The 15,981-nt window shown below is 43.0% G+C and overlaps 1 protein-coding gene across 1 annotated transcript; it reads right to left on the bottom strand.

Moving 5' to 3' along the window:
- Positions 1-425: 425 nt before the first annotated feature.
- On the bottom strand, positions 426-13,457 carry LOC149194273 (uncharacterized). Its single transcript, XM_089407612.1, has 6 exons — positions 13,187-13,457; positions 12,879-13,024; positions 12,732-12,827; positions 12,547-12,636; positions 12,162-12,353; positions 426-629 (listed from the first exon to the last, which is right to left on the bottom strand). The coding sequence occupies exons 1-6, from the start codon at positions 13,455-13,457 to the stop codon at positions 426-428; spliced, it is 999 nt and encodes a 332-aa protein (XP_089263738.1).
- Positions 13,458-15,981: the final 2,524 nt, after the last annotated feature.

The raw sequence follows: 15,981 nt of genomic DNA, 5'->3' as shown, positions 1-15,981 counted from the left end.
ATTAAATTTGAAATATAAATATTTTGTCTTATTGATTTAGATACAATAAGCTTAATAATGCTATAATAATATATGTCACATACCTCATCACCCACATATTAAAGTATATAGAATTTTTTTTTTATGGTGGCTACAACTTCATTAACATTATAACTCTTGGATTAATTTATCTTGGTGCTGGTCATGTTTATAAGTTATATCGTTTAACCTTATGTGGGGCCCCTCTACCCATGAATAATACACCATGCATAACTCTGTTGCGGTGACTTGAGCGTATCGAGGCAGCTCTGTCTCTCACTTGCTGGCGCCACCTACGTTGGACACTTGGCCATGGCACTAAATTCCGCCGGCCTGTTCACGTGGATGGGGCATGGCTCCAAGTTGGAAATTTTCCCGCTTTTCGTTTTTTGGTGTTACCGCCTTAATCAACGGTGTGGAGGCTCTGGGTAAAATCGGAGGGTGGAGATACCCCCACGTCTCCACTTCTGGAAATTAGCTATATATTTCTGCCTTTCCTGAATCTTCGAGGTTTTGCTGGCATTATTCGGCGTTTCCTCGGCTCTCAGCTCCATTCCGCCACAGTAGGTGAGACTGCTCCACAACTCCGCGCTGAGGCATATCCGCCATATCTGTCATCATGCATCCTCACCGCTGAGCTTCTGCTTCAGGGTTATAAATCCTCGAGCTGGCTTCTGGTAAGTATTACAGTCGGCTTAACGTTACGTTGTTTTCATTGGTTTATCTTTTAAGAAGTCAGAACTATTGATTTCCTCTATTGTATGGCTGGTTGCAGACGTCTGCTTCCGGGGTTTTACGACAGGGTGGACTTCCTCCAGGTGTTAGTTCGCCGAGGTTACCCCAGGTGCATCTCTTCGGCTCTTCTATATATTCCATGTGAATAATTTCTGTTTGAAGCTCTTCTGTCCCACCATTCGTCGCCTGAGGGTTACCCTCTGCGCCTAAATGAAACCCCCAACCTTACTCTTTCACGGTTGGACGCAGATGGCGACGGACGGTTTAATATGCTCCGGTCCCATACGTCTTGGATCTGTTTTATGAGTACTGGGTTAACCCCTTCGCTTCCAGCGGTTTTGGGTTGGAAGCCTCCAGTTTATGAGGCTATAGTTCCGCCTGTGGTTTATTGAAGCAACTATGTATTATTTTGTTTCGATTGAACTGTATTCATGACTTTTCTAAAGACATTTGTTGGGAATCCGGCTCATTTGGTATTGGTCTGGACCAACATAGACTTGCGGCCGTTTAATTAATACAAACCCTTGTTCATATTCTACTGTCAATTACAAGCATGCATTTTTATCAAAGTTTTTCCATGAATAATGAAGTTCGAGCACTACCCAGATTTTGTAGTTCTCGTTCTGAAAATGTGCTTATTGTTTACGGCGTTAGGTAAGGGTTTGTTTATATTTGAATTCATTTTCTAGCAGGTCTTTATAAGGTACCCTGGAATATCGCGCTTGCATCTTATTACTATAGATGTATGTTCGATTCGATTTTGGGTTCTCTGTATATAAGAAACCATTTGGTTCTAAATGTTAAGCCACGAATTCGAACTATTATTTGTCCTTAATTTGACAATGTTTGGACAATGCTCTGTGGCTTACTATATATATATATATATATATATATATATATTTTCTGTAAATCGTTTGATATATATATGTTTCACTGTTCATTATTTAAATGCCCATTACGGCGCTTGCTGCATGTCTCACTATTTCTTTAAAAGAGAGTTCTTTTGTTTATCAAATTGCTGATGTTATAGAAGTCCGTCCCCTGGGTACCGGTCCTTGACTGTTCAGTTTTCTTAATTATTTATCTAAAGATAACTCGTAAGCTTTGATTCTTTTGCTTGAGTTTTGTTTGTTTTCCAAAAATGTGAACCGAGGTTCAAGCTATCGCCTGGCGCGAAGTAATCTCCAGAACCCACACCTACCGCGGATTCAACCCGGTTCGAGGGTTATGTGTTCACTAATCTTCTTCTTGTCTTCTTTTAAATTCTGCATTCTATGCAATACCTGGGCAGGTTCCATTTGAGGTTTATGAGGAACGTGATAAGGGTTTTTATCATCATTCCTCTCCATTATTCTAATGTTGTTAACTTCTCTGGGTAAGGACAACCCCTATATCTTAAGACAACTATCCAAAAGGCATGGTCTTCCACCCTCTGGTTCTCAGTCGGGGTTTAACCATGTTTTTCTATTTTCTGTATGCGTTATGAGTTAAGGTATTATCCCTACTGCCGGGTTTCTGTTCCATTCATACGATACCCAGTTCATTGGTTCTGAGTCATAGTCGCTGCAAGCCTATTTATGCAGCAGTATTAATGTTTGCTAATTCCCAGAATCTCTGCTTAATACATATTACACCGATAACTACATATGCATTGCTTTTTAAATATTACACAGATAACTACAGATGCACTGTTTTATAATTGTTACACAGATAACTACAAATGCTCTGTTTTATAAATGTTACACAGATAACTACAGATGCATTAGGGTTCAGTTACTTACCTGGTCACTGCCGGTACCGTAACTCCTTAGTAAGTCTCCTGCAGATCTCTGTGTAAAGCTTGTTATCCACCCATCCGTGAGACTTGTCCTCCGGGACCAGAGTCTCCCCCAAGCTGCTTCTTACCGGATCACTATCCTCAGCAAGACAGCACTTTGTGCTCGACTATCTGGTCCTTACCAGACTTAGTCCATTCAGGGTTTTTCTTCCCTTTTGCTCTCTCTGCCTGTCTCTACAGCCCAGAGTTCTGTCAACCAACCTCCCCTTTTCCCTGGAGACCCTTCCAGTTAGGGAAGGTGGTTATTTCCAGTTTTGCTAACTAACTTTCTTTTTCCAGTTCCCTTTTGGGAGCTCCAATACTTTTATGAGTATTTCTTTTAAAACATTTTAGTGCACATGTAAAATTAACAGAATACTCTTAAAAGAAAAATAAGTCTTTCAATGTCATTCTAATTCAGTTTTTACCGTAGTAAACTTAAATAATTACATTTTCCCGGGGTCATCACATCTCCCCCTCCTGAGATTGGACATCGTCCCGATGTCTAGTGTCCCCAAACAGCTCCGGATAAGCTTTCCTAAAAATTTCTTCATCTTCCCAAGTGGCCTCATCAGGTCCATAGTGCTGCCATTGCACTTTAATTTGTGTAATAACCCGCTTCTGCAGCTGTACTTCTCTCCGGTCGAGAATTCTCAGCGGCTCGACCAGGACCTCTCCTTCCGGTTCGACCTGCAACCATTAACAGTATCAGTCATTTGTCTCCAGATACATTCCCAATTAGTTCAATTGAAAGCAACTCTTACCCGTATATCTTGCCACTTGATCACATGCTTAGGGTCATAAATATACTTTTTAAGCATGGATACATGAAAGACATTATGAATTCTAATGTGGCTTGGTAGAGCTAGCTGGTAGGCTACTGGTGTTGTGGGGAAAAGTACCCGATGCGGATGACCCTATCCCTACTCTAAAGGTGACAGTCTTTAGCAACAACTGAAAGTAAAGCTTTGATGTTTTCCTTTATGAAAGTACAGAGAGAAGGAAGAAGAGATTAACCAACCTGGTGTCTTGCGCTTAGTCGATCCTTATCCTCTCTCTTTGTCTCTTGTTCCCAGCTCCTTGCTCTCTTTGCCGGTCCAGCTACACACAGATCCTGCACAAAACAAGAGAGCAAACTACAAGATACATGTACTCATAACTGATGCATGGATTAGAGTGAATCAAATATACATGTAAATACAATACATCAATGTAATACAAGTATATAGGAGAACATGCAAAACTTTATTGATAGAAGTAACAGGGTTCTGAGAAGGTTACAACCAATGATGGCTCCAATCCAGCAGCACCTCCCCAGCAGCAAGAACTCTCCTCTTCACCTCTAGTAAAACAATCACCCAATAGCTCTAACTGTAAACCAACAGCACCTCCTTGCTTAATACAAAATTCCAGCCTCCTTAGACCTCATAGAAGAGCTCTATATATAGGAGAGAAGAAGAGAGGATGAGTCAGCTTGAGACTGACATGAAGCTGCCTTGTGTCCTCTCCCTCTTCAGTTAATCTTCAGTTCTTGTGTCCACTTGGAGATCCTTGCTTACACATGGTGATCAAGTACCTCTTACTCATCACAGGGCGAATCTCATGAACCAAGTGTCAGTTTGGAAGCTTCCTGGGCAGTTGACACCTTGCAGGATGACTGTGCCACTTGGCCAATCTCGCCCAGCGCAGGTAGCCTTCATTAATCTTGACTTCCAGCGTAGGTACAAGGAGGGACAGTTGCATTCCAGCGCAGAAGCTCAGTGAAGCAGCTGACATGATCCAAAATAAGCCTGTTTTGAAGTGTTTTCAGGTGGAGAACTGATTGGAAGTGCTGTTGTTTGATGACCTTGTTCTTCTAGGGGTAAGAACAACATGTTTAGGGACTGAGGATCCCTGTAATTATCGACATTCCATGCTTCATGATGCGAGGCACAAAAATGTCTATAACAGTTGCCCCCTAAAGTATGAGGTCGTTTATCGGGTGAAATGCTTTATCTAGAGGGTCCGAAGTTCGTTCTAGTGCTGAGGAGAGTGCCCTGTAATACAATACAATACAATACATTATTTTTCATTCTATTTTCATGATCTGGCTGAGGCGGGCATTCCCATGCTCAGCTTTTATAAATACATTTTAGTACATATGACAGACGATCGTCTGAAGGCAGACTGATAATCTTCCGCTGAAATTATCATCCTTTGAGTAGGATGATCATCTGCTGCAATGATGTACACGACAAATGCTTTTATATTTCCTGAATATATATCGCAGCCCGGATGGATGAAACTAGATCCGGGGTCTTCAAACTCGTTCGATCTTCACTCTAAGTACAAGTCGATCCATGTGAGAATTGCGCTGAAGTCGAACATGGAAAGACATCGCTTGATTACCGGTCGATAATGAAAACCATTAACAAGCGTGAGAGGAATCACCAATAATGACGATGACCCTCAAGGTACGGCAGTACAATTCATGTGGCGTGAATAAAGGACTTGGCGTCGAACGCCACGCAAAATCTTCTGGTCGAAGGTCATTGAGGTATACCTGTCGCCGAAAGTGAGAAACTTGCCATTGAGGCATGCAAGCTTCAAAGTACTGATGGGGGGTGTTCCTAGATCAACTTCTTGGATAATGAGCTGAAGTCGACAAGAAGCGATCTGTCAAAGGAGGGCCTTGATGAATCCCACATCAATGACACGGAACGGAGCAAATGACTTTAGTGGAGGTGAAAACAAACTGTGACATATGATTCAGGGTGGCGATCATGAATGGATGAAGGATAATGTATGGCAGTGGATGGGACACGGTTGACACTTTCAGAATGACCCCTCTTGAACATATAACGACACTGATGCGATGGATCGGTAGCATTACCCCAAATGTGGATGGTTTGGCGAGGACCATGGTGATGAGACCGGTGAATGAAACAACCCAACCCGATGGTACGGAGGAAAAGTGTCATGTTCAAGAGTGACTTGCTACCATTAAATTTTGATGTTCTCCCAATTTTTCCCCAGTCATTTCTGACCAGTACCTCTTTATTTTTGTCAAGCTTGAGGAGGATAACATATGCTTGTTCTATAACCTGCCCTTCGGGCAAGCCCATCGCTATGATTTAACGAGCCTAGCGATAGGGAAACTCGTTCTCGTCTAAAGACAAGTTTGTTGCTATTTAATCATTTTAACGAGTCTAACGACAAGGAAAACTCGGTCCTTTTCATTTTTAGAGAGTCTGAAAAGGTACAGAAAGTTAACTCCATAATTCCTTTTTCGTCAGCTAATCCCTTAAGTCCGAAAAAGTATAAAACAATACAGAAGGGATGGTCGTTCGGTACTTTTAACAAGCCGAACAAGACAAGCGCTCGATCCTTTTGTGCAATAATCCCTCAAGTCCAAAAAGATTAAAATTTAGAGGAGGGATAGCGTTCCGGTCATTTAACGAGCTGGAAGGCCAAAACTCGGAAAACTTTTCATATTTTACGAGTCAGTGAAAAGAGCTCAAAGAAGACTCGTCTTTTGAGGAACGAGTGATAAACAGGGATAGCTACAGATTCCAGGTACAGGTTGGAATTTTCCAATCACGGCAGTGTCACAAGGATGGCTAGGTGAAATCACTCTTCGCAGCTGTTTCTCAAAAGAGGTAAACACACAAATGGAAGTGAATGATCGGCCAAATGAACAATGGAGGTGGTGGATGAAAACACGATCAAGGTTCTTATGGCTGATGAATTTACGATCTCAAAAGGTTATTTACCGGTTCATTTTTCATGAGCTTGAACTCTGGGGGAAACTTTTGCTCACACTTTTCTATTTTTTAACGAGCATAAATTCAGTCCTAAAACTGCTCGAATTTTGCGTTTATTTTTTAACGAGCATGAACTATATGCTAAAACTGCTTGATATACCAGTCATAAAAAGAACGCCTCCTATAAGGACCAATTTTTATAGAGCTTATGCCTTACCACAGCTATGCTCTAATTTTGGCAAATTTTACTTTTGCCCCACAGGCTTCCTTCATGCAAGGTCGGAAACGGCTAATCTTAAAACCAGATAAATAACCGCCCCTAGCTTGCACTCCAGAAGGTTTGCATGCCCCCAGGTATAGGATAGAATTTCGAGGCTGCCCCTCCTCTCCCCTACTTCTGCTTTTCTTTGGGTGTTCACAGTTATTTGTCATCTTGCTAATCTAATGCTAACGATACTTGTCTTCTCGTTATTTTAAGGGGTCTTACGCAGTACTCAGGCTTCCCGTCGGCCCACTTTTAACGAACAGCTATTTGTGACAATGGAAGAACACTACTCAAAGATAAAACATTGGTATTATTGAGGGAGGCTTGCCTCTTTCTTATTATTCCAAAGACGGTTCAATTTGCTGCCGCAAATCAATCTCTTTCTTCGGCGGTGTCTATCATTGGGTTGTCCAAAGATGGTTACCCTCTGTCACAACAATATGGTCTCCTTCTTCGTAGACTGCCCCTGCTTATCCTTCAAAATATATATTTCGATGGGCGAGGCTTGAATTTAAAGATGGTTACTACTTGTTGCAATAAGGGAATTCCTACTTGGGCATTGCCCACTTTTTAGACAAGGGTGAATGACTCTTTGGTCAAACACATAACTTTAACAAAAGATCATTATTCCAGAACAACCCCACTTCCTACGGACGGGGTACGGACTAGTCATGTTCTTCTGCGGAAATTCTTTCTTATACCCGGAGTTTCTTCTGCCCGAAGCAGACCAGGGTGCATGCCCCCTGGGTCCTAGTCTTTCTTTCCGAATCACTCGCATTCATCGGGAAGGAGGACTGGGGGCGGAGGCGTATCTTGAGTGAACAGACCATTTAGGATTGGTATTTGACTATTTGCGATGCGAGATCCCGGAAATGAAAGTTGGTCTACGAGCTTGACCACCCTTCCTTCGTGTGGAAAACACATTACTCTAAAGAGTGAGGAGACTATCGCTCCCATGCAATAAATATAGTCGCGTCCAAGGAGTAGGTTATAATCCAAGGGTCCTTGAACTACCAACACGTTCATCCTGACGGTCTTCCCTTTCAATGTAACAGGTACATCGGGGAGGATCCCTAATGGTCGACTGGTTCCTTTATCAAAACCTGAGAGATTTCTCAACTCAGGTAAAAGCGCTGGGGAACCCAGTGCTTTCCAAGCAATAGAGGAAAGGATACTCACAGATGCCCCTTCATCAATGATAGTACCAGCCATAATCATTCTATAGATCTGGACAATGATTCTGAATGGTATACTGGCTGGTAACCGGGGTCTGCCTAGTTGATTCCAATCAAAGGATACAACCAGGTTGCTTGGTGGTGGGACAGAATATACGGCCGGATATGACTCTGATGATGTTCCTTCCTGCGATAAAGGAGTGGGCGCATTGCCCTGATGCTCATCGGAGTCGGTGCTGATGAAAAGAACCTGGATGGTGTCATCCTTGTTCTCATCAGTGAGAGTGTCGTATGAAGATGACTCTTCGGCGACGGTGTCATTTGAAGACGGGTCTTCAATGACGGAGTCATTGGACGATAGAACTTCTGAAGGAAGAACCGGGCCAACTGCCGTTTCGACCTTTAGACTTTCGTCTGGTCTAGATTCAGTAGGTTCATTCTCAATGACTGACACTTCAGCTGACCACTTGAGTGGTTCAACTGGATTTTCAACTATCGAGGGATTGGGCGCGAGTTTTCGGTATCCAGGAGGAAGTTGCACCGGTGACACCGGGCGATATTCCAAAACTCTCTTTGCCTCATCTAAGAATGGACATTTGTGGATGGCATGATTGCCTTCACACAATAGACAGGGTGATCTTGGTCCCCTTCTTCATCCTTCACTCTCGCTAGTTGACAGAATGCAATCAACATGACAACCAGAGGTTGATGCTACCGGATTGTGCAACCTTGGGGACCAGTCCCTTAGTATCCGGGGAATACAAGGACAATCACGATGGAAATGGATCCCTTTGCAAATGACACATGGTGATTTAGGCCCGGTCGGTGCAGTGTGTGGGTTTTTGTCAGTTTTCTTCTGCTTGCCCCCAGTCGCCTTCGCCAGAGGCTCCTTCTGCTTCTTTCCTCTCTTCTTCTTTTCCTTCTTCTCCTTGGGAGGCTGACTTTTGGCGGCTCTACCTTGCGAAGATGAAGGATCAGAGGAAGTATCGTAAGAAGTGGAAGGCTGGTGGGTAGTTCTAGATTGTTCTGACTGTTGATTCGACTGCTCAGGATTAGTGGCGATCTGGACTACATTAGTTGAAAAGAGCCAAACAGGAAGGCCGATTGTCAATCCTGGAAGTGACAATGTAGCCATATGAGGCGCACCAACATCTCCCCAAGAGGAGAAGGGATTTGGACTTCCGCCAAGGTTACTTCCTTGGTTGGTGGGCTCCATACTTTTCAACTGAAAGATCAACGTGGGAATAACAGGTGATTATGCTCCGCTTTAAAATAAATTTTATTTACGACGCTTTTAGACACAAACTTGCTTTTTCATGTTTTAAGAGTCGAGAAAAAGCTAAAGATGACTCTAGTCGCCTTCGATGTATTAACGAGCCCGAAGTGACAAATGCTCGGTTGGACTTTTTCAGTTATAGAGTTTGAAAAAGGCCAAAAGAAACTGCTCTGGAGATCTAGGCAGAGGGTGTGCCAAACCTTTCGCCAAACCACAGAATACGTTTTACGGTACGGGTGGTCGATCTTCGTGAATGCTGTGTTCACTGCATCGCGATCAGTAGGGCGGCCGACACGTTTTCCTAAGGATAAAGGATAAAAGCCTATAGGGGTCTCCCAATATACGCGACGGTACGCGGGAGCTCAAGTCCGTGTTAGTGCCACCGACTCTCAGGAGGAATCACCCACCTTCGTAGAGATCGACAGTCACTATGTTTAACGACGCCGGAACACGTCTCTACCTAGACCTCTAGATGTTTGCGTTAAATTCCAAAGCGTTGTTATGTAAATTGAGTTTATTTTAATGTTGATCTTTCTTAACAGTTTGCCTTTCAGGTTTGCCACGAGATGTATATATACAACTTCCTATATGCAATCTAAGAATGAGAAGCAAATCTTTCCAATCTTTCAACTTTGAAAACCTTAATCTACTGAGGGAAAAGAAAGACACAACTTTTTCCACAGATCATAGAACACACACTAAAATGCACTTTTTTCCTAAATCGTCAAGCACACAGTCAAATGCAAAATGCACAATGCATGTATTTCTTTTCGTTATCCTTAATGTTGATGCTAGACAGAAAGGAAACTGTTGTATAATTTTGAATCTAATTTCAAGTAGAAATAAACAAGCTTGTCCACAATCAAAAAAACACCTTATGATAGACTTGTTTAAACACAGGAAATGTATAGATTCAAACCATGAAAATGAAGAGCAAACAAGCTCAAACAGCCATGAACAGTAATAAAACTAGCTCATAAGATCACAAAGACACTTTTACAGTTCAGGATCTAAGAGGCCACATCTATACTGGTTCGCTTTTCACAATGGGAAACTGTAACTGAAACAAGAAATACTGAAAGAACATTTACAGTTTCATCACACAACTGAGGCGGAATAATGTCAAGGAGAAGTGGCTTACAGCAAGTACAATAACCAGCAAGCAATCAGCAAAAATTCAGTGAAAACAGGGCCAAGACACAAAAGGAAGACTGAGCAAGACAATGGCTAACTGGACCAGCGCAGGTTCTAGTCTGCCAGTTTCACTCTCAGCGCAGTTCCCGAAGGGAGCACCTGCGCTGTAATGTAGACTGCCTATGGACAGCCTGCACTGACACACGAGAGTTTCGTCTACAAAGAATTCCGGGTCATAAAAAGCTCAAAAATGCACTGTTTTTGCTGAAATAAAAAGCTATAGGTCAAGTACAGGCTAAGGGATGATCAAGAGGATGAAGATCTATCACAAAGAGTAAAGAGTCTTTTGTAGATAAGCTCTTCAAATCTTGAATTTGCTCAACAAATGAGCAAGAGTAGCAGTCCCTCTACTTCGCTTTTGATATAGTCAAAAGCTTTTCGATTTGGTACTCTTTTCTTCAAAAAATGAATAGCAAAATACTACAAACACCAACAAGATACTAGGCTCCCCAGCGGAGTCGCCAGTTTGTTGTGGGGAAAAGTACCCGATGCGGATGACCCTATCCCTACTCTAAAGGTGACAGTCTTTAGCAACAACTGAAAGTAAAGCTTTGATGTTTTCCTTTATGAAAGTACAGAGAGAAGGAAGAAGAGATTAACCAACCTGGTGTCTTGCGCTTAGTCGATCCTTATCCTCTCTCTTTGTCTCTTGTTCCCAGCTCCTTGCTCTCTTTGCCGGTCCAGCTACACACAGATCCTGCACAAAACAAGAGAGCAAACTACAAGATACATGTACTCATAACTGATGCATGGATTAGAGTGAATCAAATATACATGTAAATACAATACATCAATGTAATACAAGTATATAGGAGAACATGCAAAACTTTATTGATAGAAGTAATAAGGTTCTGAGAAGGTTACAACCAATGATGGCTCCAATCCAGTAGCACCTCCCCAGCAGCAAGAACTCTCCTCTTCACCTCTAGTAAAACAATCACCCAATAGCTCTAACTGTAAACCAACAGCACCTCCTTGCTTAATACAAAATTCCAGCCTCCTTAGACCTCATAGAAGAGCTCTATATATAGGAGAGAAGAAGAGAGGATGAGTCAGCTTGAGACTGACATGAAGCTGCCTTGTGTCCTCTCCCTCTTCAGTTAATCTTCAGTTCTTGTGTCCACTTGGAGATCCTTGCTTACACATGGTGATCAAGTACCTCTTACTCATCACAGGGCGAATCTCATGAACCAAGTGTCAGTTTGGAAGCTTCCTGGGCAGTTGACACCTTGCAGGATGACTGTGCCACTTGGCCAATCTCGCCCAGCGCAGGTAGCCTTCATTAATCTTGACTTCCAGCGCAGGTACAAGGAGGGACAGTTGCATTCCAGCGCAGAAGCTCAGTGAAGCAGCTGACATGATCCAAAATAAGCCTGTTTTGAAGTGTTTTCAGGTGGAGAACTGATTGGAAGTGCTGTTGTTTGATGACCTTGTTCTTCTAGGGGTAAGAACAACATGTTTAGGGACTGAGGATCCCTGTAATTATCGACATTCCATGCTTCATGATGCGAGGCACAAAAATGTCTATAACAACTGGCCCAACTCTTGCCAAGACCTGAAAAGGTCCAAAATAACGAGGCGCAAGTTTAGCGCAACTGCTCCACTGCAGGGTACTTTTCTTGGCTTGTATTCTTATGTAAACGTGGTCGCCAACCTGATACTCCTTGAACCGTCTTTTCCAATCCGCAAAATTATTTCGCCGATCTTGAGCGGCCTTCAGGTTAGCTCGCACCTTTTCGACCATGTCCTCCATCTCCTTGAGCATTTCTAGTCCCAACCTTAATTTGTCCTCTGGGCCACTCCAATTTGAGGGCGTCCGACATTTTCGTCCGTACAAGACTTCAAATGGAGACATTTGGATTGATGTGTGATATCCATTGTTGTAAGCGAATTCCACCAAGTGTAAATAGTCTTCCCACTGCGTCGGTTTTTGCATTACACATGCTCTCAACATGTCCTCCACCATCTGATTTACTCGCTCCATCTGTCCATCAGTCTGGGGATGGTAAGCCGTACTAAAATTCAGCTGTGTACCCAGTTCTGCAAATAGCGCTTTCCAAAAGGCGGATGTAAACTTTACATCCCGGTCTGATATTATAGTCTTTGGAAGCCCATGTAATTTGAACACGTTCTGCATAAAAATGTGTGCAATCTGCACTGCCCTGTAGGTAGATTGCACTGGTATAAAGTGTGCTGCTTTACTCAACTTATCCACTACCACCATAATAGAATCATTGTTCCTCTTTGTTCTAGGCAGCCCAGTTATGAAATCCATAGATATAATTTCCCATTTCCATTCTGGAATTGGCAGGGGTTGCAATAACCCAGCCACATGCTTTTTCATTCCCGGCCAGTAGTATTCCTTTCGAAGTGCAGTAAGCATTTTCTGGTATCCGGGATGACCTGCGTAGTGACTGGTATGAAATTCATTCAAAATTAGATTTTTAAGGCTATTGTCATTTGGTACAAACAATCTTTTTTTATAAAGCAGCATTCCATCCCCGCTTACTTTATACTCCTGCTGACTTTCCTTGCTGGAAAGTGGCATTTGCTGCTTCATTTGCTGATATTCGGCATCCTGGTTTGCTGCTGTTTTTATCATTTCCTGCAAGGAATTTTCCCATTTACTGAGCGTAACTTCATATAAACATTGTACCTTTCGACTCAGGGCGTCCGCTACGCGGTTTTCCTTTCCTTTCAGATGTTTAATGTCGAAATCGAATCCACTTAAGAAATCTGCCCAACGGGCTTGCCTTGCATTCAGGGTGGGCTGACTAAAGTAGTTTGTCAAGCTGTGATGGTCTGTTAACAACAGAAATTTCCTTCCCAGAAGATAGTGCCGCCACATTTTAAGTGCATGTATGACGGCTGCCAACTCCAAGTCGTAGGCAGAATACTTCTGCTCATGTTCCTTCAACTTTCTCGACTCATAGGCGATCACTTTCCCTTCTTGCATTAACACACCTCCGACGCCTTCTCGACTAGCATCGGTACATACCACATAATCCTTATCAGGATCAGCTATACTTAAGACGGGAGCAGAAGTGAGCAAATGCTTAAGTCGTTCAAAACTTTGTTGACATTCCGAATTCCATTTGAATGTCCTCCCTTTCTTTTGCAAAGACGTGATAGGATATGCCACCCTTGAAAAGCCTTCCACAAATCTTCTATAATACCCAGCCAATCCCATGAAAGACCTGATATCCGCCACATCTTTAGGCACGGGCCAATCCATTATGGTTTTTATTTTCTCAGGATCCACTGCAATCCCTTCCTTTGTGATCACATGGCCTAAATACTGAATCTCCTCTTTATAGAAATCACATTTGCTGAGTTTAGCATACAACTGATGCTCTCGAAGAGTTTGCAGCACCAACCGGAGGTGTTCCTCGTGCTCCTCCTTGGAACGAGAATAAATCAGAATATCATCAATGAATATTAGTACAAATTTGTCTAAAAATTGATGGAACACGCTGTTCATTAAGCACATGAAAGTGGCGGGTGCATTAGTCAATCCGAAAGGTAGCACTACAAACTCATAGTGTCCATACCGGGTTCTGAAGGCTGTTTTAGAAATATCCTCTTCTTTAATTCTGATTTGATGGTAACCAGATCGCAGATCAATTTTAGAAAACACTGTCGCCCCCTTGACTTGATCAAAAAGCTCATCGATCTGAGGTAAGGGGTATTTATTTTTAATTGTGAGCTTTTTCAGCTGTCGGTAATCGATACACATTCGAAGGGTTCTGTCTTTCTTCCTGACGAATAGCACCGGAGCTCCCCATGGAGATACACTGGGACGGATATAATTTTTATCCAGCAAATCTTGTAATTGCATTTTCAACTCAGGTACACTCATTCTATAAGGTGTCCGCGAAACTGGGGCAGCTCCTGGTATTAACTCAATGGTGAAGTCAATATCCCTTTTTGGAGGTAATCCAGGGATTTCCTCCGGAAAGACATCCGCGAATTCTTTTATTACCGGAAGGTGGTCCAGCGTGGTCGTTTTATTCTTGGTTTCTGCATAACCCACCTGAATGGCATACACCTGGCATCTTTTCCGGATGCATTTCGCTAGCTGGGATGCAGTGATTGGCCGGACCTGCACTGGTCGTTTAATTCCCTGCATTTCCTGTTCCATTCCAGAATCATCCTTGTATCGAATGATCTTCGTTTTGCAGTTCACTAAAGCCCAATGCTTTTCTAGCCAATCCATCCCGATTAGGACGTCATAGGATCCAAGTGGAAGCATGTTCAGATCTGCTACCACTGGCTGTCCTGCTATTATTATAGGGCAGTTTTTTATTTTCGCCATTACTCGTCTTTTAGCCCCTGTAGCTAGCTGTACCAGCCAAGGGTTCCTGAATTTTTCAGGTTGTAATTTACACTGTTCAACTATCTTTGGACTAATATAACTTAAAGTAGCTCCTGGATCAATTAGAACAGTGATAGAAAAGTCTAAAATTTTACCTTCAAATTCTACCATGGTGGGCTGGTATTCTGCCTGGCGATCGTCCAAGGCTGCGTTAATTCTTGGCACACTTCGTCCCACGTCGCCAACGGTTGATGCCTCATGAATCTGGGATATCTGATCAGTTCCCTTCCGTTGCGGACAGTTCTTGACGTAGTGCGGTCCGCCACAACCCCAGCACTGCACTGGGGGTCTGGTTATTCCCTCGCTGTCCAACTTGGCGGATTGTTCGCCCATTCTGGTTTCACTGATGGTCTTGGGTCTGAATGAACCTCTCGGTGCTGCTCTACTGTTCTTCCCTTTACTGCTTCCTTTAACTCCACCGCCCCGGCCTCCTCTACTGTTTCCAGCAACTTTACTATTCTTTTTCTCACTCCATTTTCTGTTGGAACTGTCCCCTTTCTGTTTGCTCTGCTGATAGCAGATTCTGGCCTTGCGAATAGCTTCATCCATGGTTCTAGGATTGTCAAATTCAATCCTTTCTCTCATATACATGGGTAAACTGCTAACAAACCTTTGCACCTTGGCTTTTTCTTCTTTAAGGTAGGGTACATAACGGAGCAAGGATGTGAAACGATTGATAAACTCATCCATAGTCTGCTGTCCCAATCGCAGATCGTGGAATTCCTTTGCCTTTTCATCATAAAAGCGTTCTGTCAAGTATCTCTCTTTAAAATATTTCTGGAATTTTTCCCACGTTATGGTTCGTTCGCTTACCCCTTTAACGATTTTAACTTCCTCCCACCACAGTGTTGCTTTCCCCTGCAACTGAAAAATAGCCAATCGTGCCTTCAAGTTATGGTCATACTCATATAGCTGGAAATATTTATTCATATTAATTAGCCATGCTTCAGCCGCTTCCTCTTGTTCCCCATCGTAGTGTGGGGGTTTAATTTTCCGGAATTCTCCCTGTAATTCCACCCTTTGACGCTTTGAGGTCTGCTGTTCTGATGCATTATCAGATTGATCCTCTCCTTCTTCTGCAATTTCAGGTTCTGCTTGGTAACGTTGCTCCTCCGTCATTCTCTGTTGTTCTGCACTGGGGTTGGCTAGTGGCGGGTTCTGTTTGTCAGACAAACTTTTTAAAATCCTTTCTTGCTCCATCGTCAATCGTGCATTATCCTCCCGCAACCGAGCCATTTCATTTTTCAGCTCCTGAACTGTTTCTAATATGGCCAGATTCGTGCTACGTGTCTCCTCACCCAGCTGCACCCACAACTCTGGGTTGTCTCCAGGATTTGTTGCAGGCCCCTGATCTGCTGCGGGCCTGTGCGGTGCGCTGCTAGCT

The sequence above is a fragment of the Pinus tabuliformis genome, chromosome 2_2, assembly GCF_031772625.1.
Source record: "Pinus tabuliformis cultivar Carrire ecotype Pingquan chromosome 2_2, CPIR1, whole genome shotgun sequence".
NCBI lineage: Eukaryota > Viridiplantae > Streptophyta > Pinopsida > Pinales > Pinaceae > Pinus > Pinus tabuliformis.
Note: the sequence above shows the minus strand (reverse complement) of the source record. Positions and strands in the feature narration are given on the sequence as shown.